At 36.0% G+C, this 21838-nt stretch overlaps 1 protein-coding gene across 2 annotated transcripts in view; it reads left to right on the top strand.

Moving 5' to 3' along the window:
• The window catches only part of zgc:171482 (zinc finger protein), a 127456-nt gene extending 107406 nt beyond the window's left edge, over window positions 1-20050 (top strand). Inside the window, exon 7 of one of the 2 annotated variants that reach the window (XM_051915887.1) lies at window positions 20026-20050. In XM_051915887.1, the coding sequence (XP_051771847.1) occupies window positions 20026-20035 (10 nt within the window). In that variant the 3' untranslated portion in view covers window positions 20036-20050. Of the gene's footprint in view, window positions 1-6909; window positions 10068-20025 lie in introns of those variants that run through there. The other variant, XM_051915886.1, reaches the window with a different exon arrangement.
• Window positions 20051-21838: the final 1788 nt, after the last annotated feature.

The following is a 21838-nucleotide window of genomic DNA, read 5'->3' as shown; positions in this document are numbered from 1 at the left end:
TGTTAGGTCTATAGTGTGTAAATACACTTAAAATGAAAAAGTACGTGTTTGTGCTCACTAGGGAGGAATCTAACAGAAGTACCATCATATATTGCATTCCCTGATATTGCCTTTCAGTAATCATCTAGATCGTTCATTTTAGGGGAGGAAGAACAAAAGCTGAAGCGGTCACAAGGACTATTTTGAGAATGGTGCTAAATGGTGCAGCAAGACTCCATATCAAAACTTATTACTACCCTGCCAGGTTGTGAAATAAATAACTAGGCTCGGTGCATCCTCATTAGACTACATATGGTACACTATGCATCTCTTTCTTTTTCTATGCCATTCCGGTCAAGGTTGAACTGGCTACTTTTTGAGGCAAAGAAAACGCACAATGCATATCTCGCAAACAAAGTGCTGTCAACCCAAGGGAAGCATCTAACAGAAGTACCGTCATATTGCCTTCCATGATATTGCCTTACGGCAGTTGTGCAACTCTGCACTCATCATCATCGCCCAGATCTTTCACTTTAGGGGAGGACAGAGGAAAATAAGCTAAAGTGGTCTAGCTCACATGGGCCCTCCTTAGGCCTTGTTTACCTCTTAGCCCAGCATGCAACACTTAAAAATATGCGCTGGTAGAGAAGCATAAAGGATTGACTAGAATTTGAGATGCTAAATGGTGCAGTAAGATTCCTCTCCAATTACTTTCAAACATTTCTCCCTATGTCTATGCTATCAAACAGCTCAGTGGTTGACCAAGGTTAAACTGGTCACTTTTTGTGCAATGAAAATGGCATCCAAATAAAGAGAAGTCATTCTGAAATTCAAAAATTGAGCATAGTTTTTAGTGGCCCATCCCTGAAATGTTTTTAAATTTCTTAGGAAAAATATTTTTGCCTTGTTTCGTCAGCAGAGCAATCCAAAAACACATTAAATAACAAAGATGGCGCTGCTGTGAAAGAGGTCTATACACTACTAAAAAGTTAGTTTAAGATTAGTAAGAGGGGTTAGTAAGATTTTTTTTTTTTTTTTTTTTTTGAAAGAAAGAAAGAAATACTATTATTCATCAAGAGTGCATTAAATTGATCAAAAGTGACAGTAAAGTCTTTTACACTGTTAACAACACTTTTATATTTCAAATAAATGCTGTTCTTTTGAACTTTCTGTTCATCAAAAATCCTAAGAATAAAAAACTGTAGAATTATTTACGCCTTCGACAGACAGATTTAGATGTATGTTATTATTGAATGGGAATGTGCGTGTTGATGACTAATTGTAATTTAGAGTAATATGACAGTGTTTGATATACAGTACCATAGTCAATTACTACTACACAGGCAAACCTGTTAAAATAAACCTGAATTCTCTTTTTAAATTATAATGAATATATTTCAATGATATATTGATCGCTGAACTAAAAATGGCCCCTGTTCACCTGACACAAGCTTAAATTGCCTGTCTGCACAGTCTCAAAAAGTTGCCAGTATGTCAGGGCCTTAAGATAATGTGCAGGCCAGCAAGCTGTCCAACCTCAGCCATAGACGGAGGAAAAGGAACCAAAGGCACACCAATACTTCACCAGGATCTCAAGAGATGAGTCAATGGCTGACAGGGTTTTTTTTAAAGCTCATGTAAATAGGGACCCGGGAGCGTCCAGAACGAGTCTGGCCTCACAGCGATGCTGAAAGGGAAGGCTGATGTCAGTTCCTCTTTCTTCTGCTGTCACTCCAACAGACTGGAGCAGATACAGGAGGATCGTGACCCCTCTGGCGCCCTCACACACAAACACCTCTGACTCATTTTGGCGATGGCTGTTTGTGATGGCAGTTCCCCTTCACCTGGGATGTCAGGGTTGGCATGGTTTCCAAGGTGATGGCTGTCTCTGTGACTAACTAAATAGCACAATCCGTGACTACACACACAGAATGGTCTACACCATACAAATATGGGCTACTGCATTTCTGGTTAAGACACACTACAGATCTTATATGTCAGTGGTTCCCAAACTGGGGTATGTGAGGTGACAGAGGGGGTACACGAACAAAATGCAGAGTTTCGCCGTTCATTTAATTCTACCACACCTTGAAATAACATTAAAACTGAGCATCTAACAGGCAAAATGCAGACAGTGTAAAAAACAGGAAAATATTAGTGTCGTAAAAGGTCAAATACAAGACATCCAATCAAATTACCTCATTTTTTGCAGTCAAAACTGACGGCATCAAAAACAAAAAGGTAATATTAAGTGACGTACATTTTAAACACAGTATTGTCAGTATTGTTTGCTCTATTTTGCAATGAAATAAAAGTTCCAATGAAAGCCACAGCAGAACTATTTTGAGTCTCCAAGGAACACACAGCAGTGTTTTGTTAGAGAACGAATCTGTGCAAATCTGTGGCAAGCAATACAGTAATTTTTAAACAATAGTTGAGTTAAATAAAACTACCCAGCAGGTTGGGCAAACATTTAACCCAACCGCTGGGCTAAAACAACCCATTTGCTGGGTTTGTCCATTTTCAACCCAACCTGGGTTGTTTTTAACCCATAATTTTTTAGAGTGTACATTTAAAATTATATTAAAAAAGATAACAGCTATTTTAAAATGTAATAATATTTCACAATAATACAGTTTTTACTGTATTTTTGATCAAATAAATGCAGCCTTGGTGAACATAACAGAGAACATTAAAAATCTTACAGACCCCAAACTTTTGAACAATTGTATATATTGATGATATGTTGGTCTTTTCAGTAGGGAAACATTGTATATACTGTAGCAATTGTTAGTATAAGTAAAGCTAAATCCCAGAGTTGCACTTTAATGATTGTCTTGTTTCTCTTGTTGTCTTGAAACTTTCCTTCCCCGATTTCACCTTATATTGTGGCCTCCAATGGCTTACAAAGCTCAGATGTTTGACAATTATTTCCTATATTTGGGAGGAAATAAAAAAAGAATCCAAAGCAAAGAAAAAAGCACATAAAAGTCTGAAAGAGTAAGATGCATGGAATGAAAGATTCTTTCTATTGCTGGCTCTATTAAAATCTGTGTTTCTCTCAGAATGATTGAAGATAGGCCTTCATTTATGAGCCATCAAAGAAACTAGGTTAGGTATGGGGCCGAAACCCTGCAAATTTTATTCGCTGTAGTCTGCTCAATGAACTGAGTCACTCTATTCCCTCACAGCAGCTTTGATATTCTCTTTATAACTGTGTGGGCGAATTGACTAAACAGTTGTGCCACTTTAGCGTGCAGTATTTCAACACCAAACTCTGCATCTTATTTGCATGGCACCTGCAGTCCAGCTTAACCAAGCGCTATACAGTATGTGCTGGTATAGCATTGCACCATGCAGATTTAAATTATTACATTTCTTTCTAGGCAAACATGCCTCATTTCTATGCAAATAGGACCCATTACAGAATTCTGTGAGTGTATATTTGTGCTACTACCATATATAGCTGGTGGTAAACGTGTACTTTTTATATGAATCTCAGCAGCATCAATTTATAATGATCCTAAATTAGCATCAAATGATAGAGGATAGTTGATACACCAGCTTGTCCCTGAGGCAGTACCCTCAAATGTACACTTTTGTACTTTATTAAACCATAAATGATGCATATTATATATACGCACACACATATTGGTGAAATATATCACATTTGACCTTTTTTGTAACCCCTATTTTAATAAAACCCTGCATTAATATACTAATTTGCCCCTTTTAGCAGTAGGTAAAGTGCAAAGCTGCACATCTAAGGGTACTGCCACAGTGACAAGCTAAAGGTATAATTTTTACACTATTTCTGACAGGAAATATTGCTATCAGCACTTATTTTGTGGGTGTGTTTGCACAATTACCTGATTTGCATAATCTCTTTAGTGAATCAGGTGCTAAAACAACCCATGCAAATAAACAACATTATCAGCGGGCGCAATTCATTCCCCCCTTGTATTTTTAGTCAGTCTTCTGCGGTATGACTGAGATAAGGATTATAAGACCGGTGGGTTTGCCAGACTCCACGTTTGTGAAGGTTATTCCACAGGCAAACTAGCAGATGAGCAGATTTATTTTCAGTCCTGTTTGCACAAAAAGGGTGCTGAGAATGACCTCCCTAGAGACTGAAGCTTCCCCAGGTGTTCAGCTGTGTCACTGTTACAGGCTTGAGGACAGGGCTGAGGCTCTGGATTTGAATACTGACAGCCCTGGTGGATAGACTCTGCATTTCTCCTGAGGCATCTCCGTGCGTGCAAATTGATGTTTGGAGAAAGAAAGGGAAATATTCATTGGAACAGTTTATTTCTTGAAAGATTAGATATATGAGAGTAAATATTTACACTGTTGTCATTACATGCAAGCCAAGAAATATCCATCTTGAAACAATCTCACACTCTTTTCTCAAGCTTGGCAGGTTTCACCGAGTTTCAAATGAATGCATTTTATGAGGGATTGTATTTTTTTTTTCACTGTCAAGATGTAAATTACAAGAAATCTTTTAGACATAACCCAATATTTCCACCTCTTCAATTGATCAAATCACACTGTGTATTTGCATTGATTATGAAAGTCAGAAAGTCACATAAAAGCTTTTACATGTGTATATTGAACAAAACCTGGCAGTTCCAAAGTAATCCTCCATAATCATAGACAGTATTGGGGATGCTTTGAAAGTTACAAGCTCCACAATTTTAAAGTTGTTAAAAAAAATAAAAAAGTCATGCTACACTGTTACTTGTTGGGAAAAGTAGTTTGTAACTGTAAAATCAACAGGATTTTGAAAACAATGTGAATGCTTAAAAGGATATTTCACCCAAAATGAAAATTACACTCACCCTCAAACCATCGTAGGTGTATATGAATATCTTCTTTCAGATGAACATATTTGAAGTAAAAAATATCCTGGCTCTTCCAAGCTTTATAATGGTAGTAAAGATTTTGAAGCCCAAAAAGTGCATCCATGCATCATAAAAGTAATCCATACGGCTCCAGGAGGATAATAAAGTCCTTCTGAAGCGAAGCGATGGGTTTTTGTGAGAAAAATATCCATATTTAATTCTGTAGGAGTAGCATAAACTTAGGTGAGTGTACAACTCGAATTCCGGAATTCCGGAAATTTGAATAAAATGAAAACTAAAACACTTTCAAATCACATGAGCCAATATTTTATTCATAATAGAACATAGATAACATAAATGTTTAAAGGGAGAAATTTTACACTTTTATCCACTAAATGAGGTCTGCTACAGGTCTCAAAAAAGTTGGCACGGGGGCAACAAATGGCTGAAAAAGCAAGAAATTTTGAAAAGATTCAGCTGGGAGAACATCTAGCAACTAATTAAGTTAATTGATATCAGGTCTGTAACATGATTAGCTATAAAAGGGATGTCTTAGATAGGCAGAGTCTCTCAGAAGTAAAGATGGGCAGAGCTGTGAAAGACTGCGTAAAAAGATTGTGGAATGCTTTAAAAACAATGTTCCTCAACAATTGCAAAGGCTTTGCAAATCTCATCATCTACAGTGCATAACATCATCAAAAGATTCAGAGAAAGTGGAGAAATCTCTGTGCGTAAGGGACACGGGCAAAGAACTTTATTGGATGCCCGTGGTCTTCGGGCCCTCAGACGACACTGCATCACTCATTGGCATGATCGTGTCAATGACATTACTAAATGGGCCCAGGAATACTTCCAGAAGCCACTGTCAGTAAACACAATCCACCGTGCCATCTGCTGATGCCAACTAAAGCTCTATCATGCAAAAAGGAAGCTATATTTGAACATGGTCCAGAAGCGCCGTCGTGTCCTGTGGGCCAAGGCTCATTTAAAATGGACTGTTTCAAAGTGGAATAGTGTTCTATGGTCAGACGAGTCTAAATTTGACATTCTTGTTGGAAATCACGGACACCGTGTCCTCCGGGCTAAAGAGGAGGGAGACCTTCCAGTGTGTTATCAGCGTTCAGTTCAAAAGCCAGCATCTCTGATGGTATGGGGGTGCATAAGTGCATACGGTATAGGCAGCTTGCATGTTTTGGAAGGTACTATGAATGCTGAAAGGTATATAAAGGTTTTAAAGCAACATTTGCTCCCCTCCAGACGACGTCTATTTCAGGGAAGGCCTTGTGTATTTCAGCAGGACAATGCAAAACTACATACTGTAGCTATTACAACAGCATGGCTTAATCGTAGAAGAGTCCAGGTACTGAATTGGCCTGCCTGCAGTCCAGATCTTTCACCTATAGAGAAAAATACACCAAAGACGACCACAAACTCTTCAGCAGCTGGAAACCTATGTCAGGCAGGAATGGGGCCAAATTTCAACACCAAAACTCCAGAAACTCATAACCATGGTAAACATGCCCCCGTCCCAACTATTTTGAGACCTGTAGCAGGCATCAAATTTGAAATGAGCTCATTTTGTGCATAAAATTTTAAAATTTCTCAGTTTAAACATTTGTTATGTTATCTATGTTCTATTGTGAATAAAATATTGGCTCATGTGATTTGAAAGTCTTTTAGACATTTCCGGAATTCGGGTTGTAGACACCTCTTGCAGTTCAAACAAATGGGCAACAAACTCATGCTCCCTTTCTATTATATCGAAATCCTCCGACATTTCTCTTAAAAAATTCAACTCGGAACTCAACTTGTGTACGGCCGTTAGTGGAAGCCAGTGATTATAGTGTATAAAGTTAAAAATATGGATGTTCACTACTATTATAAAGCTTGGAAGAGCCAGGATATTTTATATGTAACTCTGATTGTGTTCGTCTTAAAGAAGGCTAGGATGGCTTGAGGGTAAGTAAATCATGGGATAATTTTCATTTTTGGGTGAACTATCCCCTTAAATTAAATGTACTTGTACTTAAAAAGTAATATGTATACTTAAGTTAGTAAACTTTTTTTTTTTTTTTTTTTTTTTCAGTTTGAAACAACATCAGCAATGAAGAACTGGAAATACTGCAGCTGAAACAGAACACGAAGACCGTTTCAGGAATTTACAGAACTGCACAAACTAATTGTGAACTCATAAGAAAAGATGTCTCGTTTGGCCACAGGAATTGTTCATCTACAATATCCGAGGCTCCTCAAATGTCAAGTGTTTTATTTTTTTATTCACAATCAAAAGCTAAAAGATTGATCTACTTTGGGAATATCGTCCATCCTTCCACGAGCATAACGTAATAGGATGTCTATGATCAATGAACTTCAGTGATATTCATCATGTAACATGAGCGCACCAGCCTGAATAGAGATGCAACGGTCCTGCTACTTTTATTTTTGCCTTTCAAACTCTTGTATGCAGTGGCCTGTCATTTCTCTGCTCTTTAAACGACTCATCGCTGCTTTTGTCGTTCGCTTTGGCATGCCTGTTATACAGAAAGAGATCATCAATCTTATTCCAGTAATTTTGTTGAGTACACGTCTCACATGTGTGTGTGAATGCTGCCAGTGAGGAATCAATTCAGCTGCCTTTGTGTGAGATCTCTTTCAGCTATGATCGAAATCAACGTTTCAGCACTAATTCCAGCACTGTTCTCACAGACTAAACACACGTCCTGTTTATTCACACCACGGTCAGTGTCGCAGAGGGCAGGACATTCCTACAGAGCTGTGATGCTGTTTAAACACTGATGTCAAATGGAATATGCCATCAATATAAAGGAGTCCAGATGCAATGAGTTGGCATTTTTCACTATGACTCAATCAAGGATGATTCACATGGACGTAAATGTGTGAACCAGGCTCTGAGCTTTATCTAAATCTATGCCAAAATGACTGCCTGTAAAACCAGAGCTCAGTGCCTGCTGTTTTATGTATGAATGCTCTTTTTTTTCTTTTTCTTTTCTGTTGTGGCATAAAAAATAAAAAAGTGGTGTTTTTCTCGTTATCTTAGACTATATGGTAGCTACTAAACTAAAACTAAAACAGACCTGGGGCCTCATTTATAAATACATGCACAGAATAACTGCTTTTCCACCATTGGGCCAAACCATTCTCTTTGCTTTACCATTCTGTTCTGTGCTGATTCGCCCCAGCCAGTACCGATATGGTTTTATTTTCCACTGTGGGGCTGATAACGGAGCTCTTTGGAATTTAATACAAATGCATCAGTCGTTGCCTTTGTAAAGCTTACAGATGATATGATATGTAAATAGTGACCACGTTATGGAAGATGATTGGATATTTCGCTCAAATAGTGCGCTTCGCCAGTTACAAAAAGATAAAAAATAAAAAAACGATAGCCAAGCAACAGACAAGTGACCAAACCTGAGTTGCGACGTAACTACACACATTCTCCCAGAACAGTTAAACCTACTAGCCAACCATACTGAGAATTCTGGGCCGAGAACAATTTGTAATCGTGCCGTACCAGGCTCAAGTGGAAATAAAACTGGAACTGTTCCGTACTGTTGTTAGAACTGTTCGGCCCAATGGTGGAAAAGCGGCTAATCACCCTGAACGTGAGCAAACAATCATTTCCAAAATGTTCCTAAAAAAAGTCATTTAAAAAAAAAAGAAAAAAATCCCAAATCCATCCTGCTTCATTTTGTATCCTACAGGATGCCCACAAATATCCTTGTATGGTGGAACAATTTTGGATTTATTCATTGACCATGTTTACATGCACCTCTTAATCTTATTCAAAATCATTATCATAAAATTCCAGGTCTTTTTTTAATATTTTGTTATAGTGGTTTTAAAAATAAGACACTGACAATTACATTATTAGCATTTGTGCAAAAATGTAATTGATATCAGAATATTCATGTGAATGTAAATGTTGTCACTCATTTGTTTATTCATTCAGATGAATATTCCCACATCAGTTTCTGCCTTTATGAATCCCAGTTTGTTCATCACTTTTAACATAGAATCAAATCCATGAGATTTTATATAGATTTAATAAATGAGGCCTTGGTCAGAATAGTGTGATATTTATGCAAATCTGAGTATTACGGTAGCGACCAAGCCAGATGTTTTAAATGGTATGGTTAAATAATGCAAAAAAAAAAAAAAAATAAATAAAAAACTTTTTTTTGTAAATAATCTATACACAACAATATTGTTATTACCCCTGAATTGCTAGTCTAGGATGATTATTGTGGAGTATTTATGTAACGGAGGCCAGCTAGTAAGAGCTGTATAAGTAAGCCTGGCCTCAAGAGGTGCGCTAGCAACTGACACTACAGGCTGCAGTCTTCAGGGTCCTTGTTAGTGCGCCCGCCTCCCATGCTGGAAGTGCCGGTTCGAATCCCGCTCAGAGCTGTGCGAGTAGAACCGGAGGGGTTACATCTACTTGAAGAGATTTTTGTGTGCTGCTTTTTGATCAATATGTGATTGAACTGAAATCCTGAAAACCCTTGGGCTTTTACAAAATACCTGTTAACAGCCATTGAAGACATTGTATTTATGTCTAACCCCAATGATGTCTCTGTTGAAAGTTATAGAGGAGTAACATTTCATTTACTGTGAGCTAGACTATTAAATGGCTGTTATTTGAATGCGATGCCAGTATTTTTGTCTTTGTTTCCAGTAAAAATGTCTAAACATTAAATATATTTTGCAGTGCTGTTGGCTACAGTATAAAAGGACTCAGGATTACAGGACCTCTGTTGTAGGCATTGTTTTGTGAATAATACCAGAAAGTTCAGGACAAAGCATCAGGACAAAGGACACTACAGATTAATTTTCATCTGAAGTACAAAGTGGCGGGATCTTTGAGAACAAACTCAGGCTGTTAAGATGTATCAGTTTGTATCAGTTCTTGTTTCACCTCATCTCAGTCTTTAGCCTTTTTCTGATCATGTAAATGCAAATATCAGTCTCACTGTCAATGAAATGGAATGCAATTTCAACTACAAATGGATTACAAAATATTTTATGGTCAATATATGCTGTGGGCTAGAATGATATATTTATTATGAAAAAAAAAAAAGACATTAAATACAATGTATGAAAGCATATATATGTAAATTGAAAGAATTGTGAATTTCCTGTGAAATGGTGAAAAATGAAGTCTGTACTGTGCACATTTGTAAATACACTTGATAATGACTATTTTCACTTTCAAACTATAAATGAGTTTCTGGGTATTATTTTCTGTGCCATGGGAATAACATCAACGAGTCAACGATCCCAGCTTCAGACAGAAAGAAAGACAGACAGATAGCTAGATAGACAGACAGACAGACAGATAGATAGATAGATAGATAGATAGATAGATAGATAGATAGATAGATAGAATAATTGAACAATAGATGATAGACAGACAGAACTTCAGACAGAAAGAGCGACAGGCAAAATCATAGAGAAATAGACAGAACGATAGATAGATAGACAGGCAGACTTTAAGCGATGGCAGATGGCTAGAAAACCAAACACAGCAGATGTTCAACTGGTCCATGGTCAAGAGAGTCACAATTATATTATTTTGTAAACTGGTGTCCTATTGGCTGTGAATTGCTGCTGAAGGATGGTGCTTTGGAGGAAAGGAAAATTATAAACAATTTTTTAGCCAGTGGGTATCAGTAAGCGGTTGCCATATTGATCGTAAAAGCTTTCAGATTTCAGGGTTATTAAAGTTAATGTGTCTGCATGCAGTTAGCCCCCAGCTGCACTTTGTTGTAAGTTCAGACCTTACTGAGGTTGGAGACATTTTTCCTGCAGAACTGGAGCTTTCAATGCCACATTTTAAGATTAATTGTTCACATCAAATAAAAAAGTGGTCAAACTTTTTTTTTTTTTTTTCTCAAGAAAGTGCTAAAAGAGTCTAGGTGTGTGTTATGCTGTGACGTGGAGCTCTAAAAAGTTAAATAATAAGAGTTCATGAGAGCACAGAGAATTCATTCATACAAAAATGAAAACTCATCACTTATGCATCCTCATGTTATCATATGTGTTCAACAAAATATTAAAATACAGTTAGTCAAGAATCCAATAATGCTTCACATTGTCAAAGTCACACCTGCCGTGACAATCACAAAATTAGATTTGGACGCTACAATTAAAAATTTTGACAGTTTGTTACAAAACTGTTGTGTGGCATTAAAAAACTTAGAATACAGATTAACATAGACTTGATACTTTTATGGTAATTGTTTGTCATTTTTAAGGCTTGACCCCCCCAGTCACTATCTTCTTTCGTTGAACAGAATAAATTAAAATGTGAACCAAAATGCTGAATTAACAAAGTTAATAAAAATCTATTACTACTAAAATCTGTTTTGTACCTTTAACATATATTGATAACCACCATAACACTGGTGGTAAAGGGAAAACCACATGATGAATCAAAGTTCATCACATGTAGCTTTTTCACTAGTCTCGCATTATAGCCAGACCTCCAGACTGGTGCCAGAAGGTCAACGCATATTTCATTGAAAACCAAGGACCGCCCAAAAAGGATGTCTGACCAACATGTAAAACAAGCAATCACAGTTCGTTTGTTCAGTGTCATGTTTAGGAGCGTGAAAATGTAAAGTGGATGTCGCCACAATAACAGACCAGCATGCAATTTACTCAAGAAGGTCATGAAAGTTTACAGCGACAATGTGCAACAATGGTGCTGTAAACTTCACTTCTTCTTTGTTTTTTTTTTTTCACTTTTAAAAAATTGTTTCTTATAAGTATTTTGTTATCCGTTATGTACATCAGGGTTTTATGTTACATCTTAGGTTTTTTAAGTAATGTTTATTTGATTATTTTAGTGTCATTTGTGTGCATGACACTGTTCTATACTTCAGCTTATGGAAAAGTCTCAGCCTCAGACTTCACACCCACGGACGGGTTGGCTGAACGTCTGATGCATAAGGCACACAAAATGGTAAACACTTCGGAAGTTTCGAGGTCGTCATCTGATTGGTTGAATTCTACAGGACCGATGTATGTGTCACGTTTTTTAACAGTCCGCCTGGAAACAAAGCCGTCGTGGCACACCCCTTATTGAAGTAAGATAACTTACTGTTAACAAATTGATTATTTATAATTACAGTTTTTTTTTTTTTTTTTACAGTGTATTACATCCAGCTTTACCTGGATATATACCGTACACTCAATACATTTCAATACATGTTTCTTTATGTTGTTTTAATTTGGAAATTAACTGTGAAATTATTACATTATAAAATATTAAAAACGTATAAAAACTTAAGTGTTTTTAATTGAAAAAATTTGTGATTAATCGAGTTAATTTTTTTAATCGATTGACAGCACTAATATATATACTGTATATATCCAACTTTACCCTCATACATACAGTACACTCACGTAAAGCAATATATACTATATAGCAAATCTCAACTGCTTAATTGTTTATAATTGTAAACTATATTATTGCACAGCTCTAATCTGCTAAATGCAACTGTAATTAAGGTACTATAAACATTAAAATCATGGTTTTAAGCTGCTTTGAAAACTATGTGTATTGTGAAAAGTAATATTATATACTATAACAAATAAAATTTACTTGAACAGCTTCCTAGAAATCTCATATGGTAGGAATTCATCGATATATAATCAGTATCGGCCGATAAAAGCAATTATTTTTATTATCAGCTACTGTCCGATTGTTTAAAAACAGTCAGTGATCAGGGGGCGATTATATCCTGGGCCGATTGAATCACCCGTAGTTTAAGCCAGGGTTGCCAGGTCCACGGTTTTTCCCTACACCAAACATTATTTTTAGCATGCCTCCCATCCAATAATCGCAAAGAGCTTTGTTCTTTGTTACTTCTGATAAGAAACAAAGTCTCAGCATTAAAATTCTGTACATTTTCCTTCAATTTAAACAATAAATGGCATTTTGACGCTCTTAAATGTGACATGACAGATCACTGTAGCCCCTCAGTTCAAGTGGCAGCGCGGAGCGCAAGTCTTTTCTTCAACTTTAATATAAGTTATAGCACGAAAATAAAACATGCATGAACATCAAAAGGTATGTTGAAAGATACAGTACAACTTACCGAAATGTAAATGTCTCATGTAATCGCTCAGTCACTGTTTCAACCACGGAAAGACGTTAATAAAACAGCTTGTGAACAATATCACTTTACGTTGAATTTACCTCAGAAACGTTATTTCACAGTTTGTTAGTTAGCTTTATTACACGGCTCTGTGGAATACTTGATTCTGATTGGTCAATCGCACCATCCAGCAGTATGTTATTCCCCGATAACAACCGCTGAAAACAGATAACGCAGGCTCATCCGGGTTACTACTGAAGTCAGCAGCGCTATACGCTTGCTAGGAACAGTTTTTCTTCATCGAAGTTTTGCATTTGGTGAGCTAATAAAATATTAAAATGTAGTCAAATCAATATTTTGTGTGGTTATTTAATTATATCACCCAGTATTGTGGACTCGCTCTCTCGTTTCATACAAACGCAGCTGCTGCAATTTTGCGACAGTTGTTTTGTACTGTTGGATTATAAAATGGCAACCAATATCTCTTATCCCATTAATTATTTATGTGGCGAAATGCCGTTTAATAAAGTGGTGTGACTGTACCGTATCACTTAAATGTCCATCTAGTTTGAACTTGCCGCGCTAGCAACTGCTCTCTCCGTGGAAGCTTTGGGCTCTGTTGTTAATTTTAACTTCTAATATTATAATGTTTCAAATGAGAAGGTTCCCTGTATAGTTTATAGCAGGGGTCTTCAAACTCGATCCTAGAGGGCCTCTGTCCTGCAGAGTTTAGCTCTAACCCCAATTAAACACACCTGAACCAGCTAATTAAGGTCTAATTATTCATACTAGAAACTTCCAGGCAGGTGTGTTGAGGCAAGCTGGAGCTAAAATCTGCAGGACAGTGGCCCTCCAGGACCGAGTTTGGAGACCCCTGGTTTATAGCATTAGTTAGGAGAGATCTTTTTTCCTTAAGAAAAATCTAACTATCGGGTCAGTCGTGGCCTAATGATTAGAGAGTCAGACTTTTAACCTGAAGGTTGCGGGTTCGATTCTCAATACCGACAGGAAAATGTAGGTGGGGGAGTGAATGAGCAGCGCTCTTTTCCACCCTCAATACCCACGACTGAGGTGCCCTTAAGTAAGCCTAACCCCCAATCACTCCCTGGGTGCTGCACTGCTCACACTGTATGTGTACTAACTTGGATGGGTTAAATGCAGAGGACAAATTCAGAGTATGGGTTACCATACTTGGCTGTCATGTCACTTCACTTCACTTTGTATCGGCAGATATCATTCTAAATATTCAGTATTGGCAGAGAAATTTGGTATCTCTAGTATGATACAGGTGTGAAACAACAAAATGATGACAGAATTTTTATTTGGTGTAAATTATTCATTTAATACTGGGCCACATGCACATTAAATATACAAAATATCAATGCAAACAAAACTTAAACACTTAAATATTTTAAACATTTTCTTTTCTGTTGTGGCTTTAAGATCATAGGCTACTTACAGATAAATCTCTTCTCTTCTGTGTTTTTATCTGTTTATCTAATTTATCATTCTTTCCCTGTAGTTTTTTCTCCTTCATGTTGTGCCACGAATGGAGGACAGTGTTTTCAGGACAGCACCACTGTAATCTAATTACCTGGGAAAATCAAATCACCTCTTGGTAACAACCCGCTAAGGAAGTTATCTCAAATGCTCTCACAAGGGCAATGACCTGGGCTCTTAAAACAGCTTGATTTAATTGACATTCATTTTGATATCCTGTGTCAAAGACGAAAACAGTTCTTCCATACATAAATAGATCATTTTTCAGCAATAGTGAGCAGCCAGTAATGATATTACCTTCATCTATGACATCAATAGAGGACAAACACACACTTCAACACAACACTGCAGTCACAACAATTGAAATTCACAATATTCGCCCAATGAATTAATTTATTTTTAGGGGCATTTTCTTCCTTTCCTCTCACCATTTATAATAGAAACACAGTTTGACTTCAATGTCTGTCAGTACTTTTATTGAATCAGTTTCAAATATAAAGGAAAAGAAATAAAAATGCACAAGATAAGATAACACAAACATAATAACACTGCTAATGCATTTTAATCTTACATAGTCAACAGTGGGTTGCACGGGAGGGAGTTCGCGAAAGTGAAAGTGCCCTCTGCGGTCGCACCGCGGTGCCCCCGCATTCCCGTTTCTCCCCTCCGGAACGCGATTTCTACCGTAGGAGAAACCCCCCCCCCCCCCCCCCCCCCCAACTGTTTCAGGCGGAAGGCACTAGACCACCACACATTAAATGTTCACTGAGAATCTATGGTCCCACATCCTTTACTATAAACAGTGAATCTCACTGACTGAATACAGGAGATTGCTTTTGACAGAGCACAGTCACACGAAGAGGAACTTAACCCTGAGTGACTATATCAGTAAAACATCTTCTGATCATAAATACTGCAGAGACATTCGGGAACATAAAATCCCTTTCCTCACGTTTCATAACAAAACAGACTGTAGGTACTATTTTTTTGCAGCTTTATTAAGTGTTCCCTCATATCTGATTTTCTTAAGTTGGCTGTCATCTGAGAAAGTCAACATGAAATGCTGTTGACATCCTGTTTTACAAAAACAAGCTTTTATTATTAGGAATAACATGTCCTTCTGAATTGTTAACAATAAGAACTAAGAAAGTCGATAGGGTCAATTTTGATTTCATGTTGATGATTCTAGATTTCTTGATCTTTTTTTTCTTTCTTTTTATTTGTTTAAAAGGAATGTGCACACTGCCTTCATGGTCAAAAAGAACAAAAATTAAAAAAAAGACAGTATTGCTGTAAATTATTATTGAAGTGAAGCCAGCATGCATGTTGGACACCAAGATCTTGGTTGGCGTAAAGAGTAGGACTGGGTAAATATAATGATTTCTCAATTAATTCTTAATTCTCAATTTTTTTATGAACCGATATCAATTCATATGCTGCATTTACTGCTGTGTTCACCCCATGTCATAATTACTGTAAATAAAGGTCCATATATCGTGAACACAATGTCGCAATTACCGTAGTCTCAAGATGACAACACGTGACGTTCTATTCAGAGCTGTTCATGTCCTCGGACTGGGAATTATGCGTTTCTATGGCAACGATATCAACGGCTAAATGAATCTGCACCGGTCAGGTGGTACAGCGGTTACATGGTACAGGTATGAGCTCAGAAAATTTCCATTACAAGCTAATTACGAGCTTTATGAGGACATGATCACATACCCCCAGTTTCACAGACAAGTTTTAAGCTAGTCCTAGACTAAAATGAATGTTTGAGCTTTTTTAACTGAAAGCAACTTGCACTGATGTATCTTAAAATATGCCACTGCCATTGTTTTGTCTCAAGATGCACACCAGTAATGTTTTTTTTTTTTTTTTTCTAGGGTACGTTTATAAAAGCTACTTAAATGCCCTAATTGAACTAAGGCCTAATCCTGGCTTAGTCTAAGCCCTGTCTGTGAAACCGGGCCATAATATATTAAAGCGTCTTTGGTGTTTCCAAGGTTTCTACAAAATAAAACCGGAAACCGAGGGTAACGCAGGTATGATGTCATTGATAGGCGACGCAGAGACACGCTCCTTGTCCTGGTCAAAATTGCTTATTTCTCTGGATTTAAACATTCTTGGAAACATTTGGGATAATGTAAGTACACAAGTCAACAAAATATATAACATTGTTCTAGTGGTTTTTGGATATTTTAATCCAAAGATCTTACATATTGTGCCTTTAAGAGTTTGTCACACAGAGGTAAAATGAACCATGAAGTATTTTGCCTGTGGAATTTGTTCCTTCTCCCAAAGCAATCTGGATGATTTGATTAAAACACACTTTGCTCAATTAGGATGTTGTTGTAATACATGCAGTTGTTAGCCAGAGATTTCGCATCTTTAAATATCAATCAGTAAAAGTCACAATAAATTCAGCACTTTTATTCAGCAAGGATGCATTAAATTGCAAATAAATGCTGTTCTTTTGAACTTTCTATTTATCAAAGAATCCTGAAAAAAATGCATCACTGTTTCCACAGAAATATTAAGCACAATTATGATGATAATAATAAGAAAGATTTCTTGAGCACCAAATTGACATATTGGAATGATTTCTGAAGGATCATGTGACACTGACGACTGGAGTAATGATGCTTTGCCATCACAGGAACTTTAAATTGCAATAATATTTCACAATATTACTGTTTTTACTGTATTCTTTATCAAATAAATACAGCCTTGGTGAGCATAAGAGACGTCTTTCAAAAACATTTAAAAATCTTACTGACTCCAAACCTTTGAATAGTAGTATTCACAGGATAATGTACAGTATTGTAGGCCACTTTGGATAAAAGCCTTTGCCAAATCCATAAATGTAAATGTTCATCAATCTTACATGAACTCATTCATTAAAACAGTAATAGATGCTGTCAGTTTTAAAAGACCCCTTTTTATTAACATTCAAGACAAAAATGATCTGTAATAAGAATTTAGCAATCAGTCCATTTTCTGTTTTCATCGTCAAGCTGCTGTTGTTTTTGCCATTTGCTCACAAATCTTTGCTGCTAAAAGGAACGCAGGCTCTTTGTAGACTGTCAAAATGCAGCAGATGTCCTGTCACTATGCACTAATCTGTGATGACAGTATTTGCATATCAAATTAAAACATAAATATGTCTTAATGAATTGCAAAACTATTTGTGCATTTATCCGATTACAGTAACAAATAATTGTATTTTAAATACACGTTTTACAGACAGTCTGCTCTGTGAGAATGCAATGCGGCATGGTATTACAAAACAAAACTGCTCCTATTATAGAGCTTTAGACAGCTCTGTTAATTATAATGAACAAACACATCTAGTTTTGCTCACTGTCAGTGATGCGTTACAGCTAACACAATCTCTTGCAAGGCAGACAGATTCATTTATAACAAGAGCATTTTGATTTATCACATAAGTGCAAATACAAAACTGGCATGCAAACTCCAAAAATGTCTGCATTATGGAAGCGAGCCCGACTTTGAGTATCCCTAGTCTAGTCATTCTGCCCAGGGAACCTAAAAGTTTATCCCAAGCCCCAATAGCCCTGATAAAATGTCTTAAAATCCATAAATTCAGAAGCTAAAATGTTGCACACCTTGACCCCAATAATACATTTCCCGCAATTCACAGTTGATGATGAAATGCTAGCTGTCACTCAACATAATAAGATTTTTACCAGTGATATTGGAATTGCCAGCGGTTGACTGAAATGAATGTCAGCGCTGACTCTGGAGTATTTGCTGTCTAATAAGCTCACTTCCAGCAGACGTCTGTATCATCTGTCACTGTCACTTTCACACTGCTGTTTCTTCTCATATTGGGATCTCACAACCGGACACCACTGACAAAACATTTGTGTCAAATCTGACACACGCAAGACATTTCACACACTATTAAAATCTACACATATATGAACTATGCAATGTGGACAGACAAACAATGACAGGCAAGGAAAATGGAATTTCATAATGACATTCATTTATATGAATAATAGTATGTCATGGAAATCATGGTAACACTTAGAATATATATATATATATATATATATATATATGGGTCAATAACGTGACGGGTCATTTTTTTTGTCCAAAGGCCTTAATAATAATAAAAAACAAAGATATGACATCCAAAGTATGTAAGGTAGTACAACTATCCCTTGTATTAAATCTAAAAGGTTTTAATTATATTTTGCTACATATAAAGGTATTTTAAAGATTTTGAAGTGTCAAAAGGTCATTCGGTTTAACCATCCGAAGGCCAATACAGCCATTTCATTTGTGATTAAAATATCTTAAAATGTAATAAATGTATTATTTTTTATTCTGGCATGATTTTATAACATCATATATCAACATAGCGCAAAATGGTATTAAAATTATTTGTAGAAGTTGTTGCTTTGTTATGAGAAAGAATGTCCAGAAAAATGAATTTCATTGATGTCGTTTGGAGTAACCAATATAAAGGGACCATTTTGGATCAAGTCATGTGGTCAATATCATGTGACAGGATGTGACATCATTCAGACAACTGCAAAGGACCACATGGTTGTGAAGCAAAGTAACTAACTCTCTTAACTATTTGAAATATTCATGTTTTCACTTGCTCATACGCATGTACCGAAATATCAGGTTATTCAGTACAACCGCTATAAAACATGGAAAATGTTGTAATATTTTAAAAACTTGTACTAAATATAAAATGTTTGGTTGTCCTTTTGTTAGCTAGCTAGCTATCTAGATATCAGCCTGTAGCATTGTTTCAAAATATTGTCATTCGGTATAACCAAAAGTGTCATTCGGTAAAACCGAAATTTTGGTTAAACAGAATTACTTTTTTGGTGCCAAATTTTGTCCATCTTGTAAAAAAATGACAAAAGCAGTGTTAATTGATTATAAAAACCACATAATCTCATTGTTAACACTTAATAAAACTTCAGAATTAATTATATCTCCATTATGTTTTTTTTACACTTTTAAAAACCTTATATATATATATACACACACCCACACACACACACACACACACACTGTTTAGGACACTTTAAGACACTCATGTCACATCAAAAATGGCTAAACTTTGTCAAAATATCAAACTGAGTGGCATCTGTAAATAAATGATGCTACATCATTTTTCTGAGCCACTTGTGCAACTTGACTTTTAATTTTCCAGTGACCAACTAGTCTCACTGTGATGTAAACCTAAAAAAAATCTTTTTTTTCTGTGAAGTGTTTTACTTTGTGTTTGTGTTATCTTTGTTTGTGTCTTAAAAAATAAATGCCTCTTGGTTCGATATGTTGTTATATAACACAGAAATATTTATAAATTTTTAAGTGTAGCTTAAGTGGCCAATTTATTTTTGGATCCACTATATACAGTGTTACTGGAAACCTTATAATATTATCCCTCAAATTCTCAAGCAGAACAACATTTTACACTTAACTATTTTGAAAATATTTTGACTTGGTCATGTTGAGACTGGACACTGGTGATGATTTAAGGTGAAACCTACTGTATCTTTCATCACAATGTTTCTCAATTACAGGAGCCCCTGATGGTACCTGAGCACTACAGGCCAGCAAAAGTGTGAAGATAAGGTCACAAAATTTCAATTACCGATTTCAGTTGAGCAGAAAATTACACCTCAGGGACAAGGAGCAAATAAAACGCTGGTAATAAGCAAGTGCAACGCTACTGATATGTTTCCTCATTTATGTGGGTGACAGCAGCTAGTCTGTCGTAATAATACTGCTTTATTGCACTGGTTCAAAGAAGTTAGTTGAGGGATACTGAAATGAACTATTAATCTTACACTAAATGGAAATAACATCTATCCTTTTAAAGAGTTTTTGCATTAAGCAACAGATTTTGTGCTCGAAAAATACAGTTTAAAACAACAGTGAATATCACTTTACAAGTTTCTGTTAAACTCTTTTCAGTGTGGGCTGGATATCTATGGGGCTTATGAATAATCACTGACATTTACATTTGTGAAGGCAGACAGAAGTTCCTTCATTATTATATATTTGGTCTTTGACGTGTCACTACACAAATATTCATATCCCCTCACCATTATCAGTCTTATGTTAAATTTGCCTTATTAAGACAGTTATTAATTATGTCTTTTCATAGCAGTTTAATTTCACAAAGACAGACAGACAGATCTACGTAATATACATACATATATACATATATATATATATATATATATATATACATATATATATATATAATTTTTTTTTATTTAGTACTGCCCTTCAGAAGCAACAGAAGCATCAGTGAATGTTTGAACCTTTTTTATTAGTTGTGTTTGAGTCCCCTTAATTGTCCTCAGTGTGAAAAGACGGATCTCAAAATCATTCAGTCACTGCTGTAAAGAGTTCAAATATGCAAAAAATGCTGGAAAACTGAAGAATCTGCAGGACCTGGGGGATTTTTCTGAAGAACAGAGCTCAGTTTAACTGCTCAGAACAAACAAGGGACTCATGAACAACCATCACAAAACAAAAAAACAGTCGTAGATCATCCAGGTAACCACACACAGTATTAAGAATCAATGGTTCACATACCTTTGAACTGGGTCATTTTAATAAATTCAGCTATTTTTTTGTCTTGTTGATTATATGTAAACATCTTTTATGTAAAATATCGTACTTAGGACAGTACTAAATGAAAAATAACATGCATTTTGTATGATCTCTCTTATTTTGTTCAAATTATTCACATTTTCACAGTTGTCCACATTATATATATATATATATTTAAACAAAATAAGAAAAATTTGTACATCTTCATCCTGTTCAAAAGTTTTCACCCCCTGACTCTTAATGCATCGTATTTCCTTCTGGAGCATCAGTGAATGTTTGAACCTTTTTTATTAGTTGTGTTTGAGTCCTTCAGTTGTCCTCAGTGTGAAAAGATGGATCTCAAAATCATTCAGTCATTGCTGGAAAGTGTTCAAATATGCAAAAAATCTTTGAAAACTGAAGAATCTGCAGGACCTGGAGGATATTTCTGAAGAACAGAACTCAGTTTAACTGCTCAGGACAAACAAGGGACTCATGAACAACCATCATAAAAACAGTCGTAGATCATCCAGGTAACCACACACAGTATTCAGAATCAATGGTTCACAAACTTTTGAATGTGGTCATTTTAATAAATTCAGCTATTTTTTTGTCTTGTTGATTATATGTAAACATCTTTTATGTAAAATATCTTACTCAGAACAAATGAAAAATAACATGCATTTTGTATAATCTCTCTTATTGTGTTAAAATTTTTCACATTTTCACAAATTCTACAAGTGGTTCACATACTTTTTCTTGCGACTGTATATTATATATATATATATATAT

Source organism: Ctenopharyngodon idella, chromosome 13 (genome assembly GCF_019924925.1).
Source record: "Ctenopharyngodon idella isolate HZGC_01 chromosome 13, HZGC01, whole genome shotgun sequence".
Lineage (NCBI taxonomy): Eukaryota > Metazoa > Chordata > Actinopteri > Cypriniformes > Xenocyprididae > Ctenopharyngodon > Ctenopharyngodon idella.
This window is presented reverse-complemented; position numbering and strand designations above follow the sequence as displayed.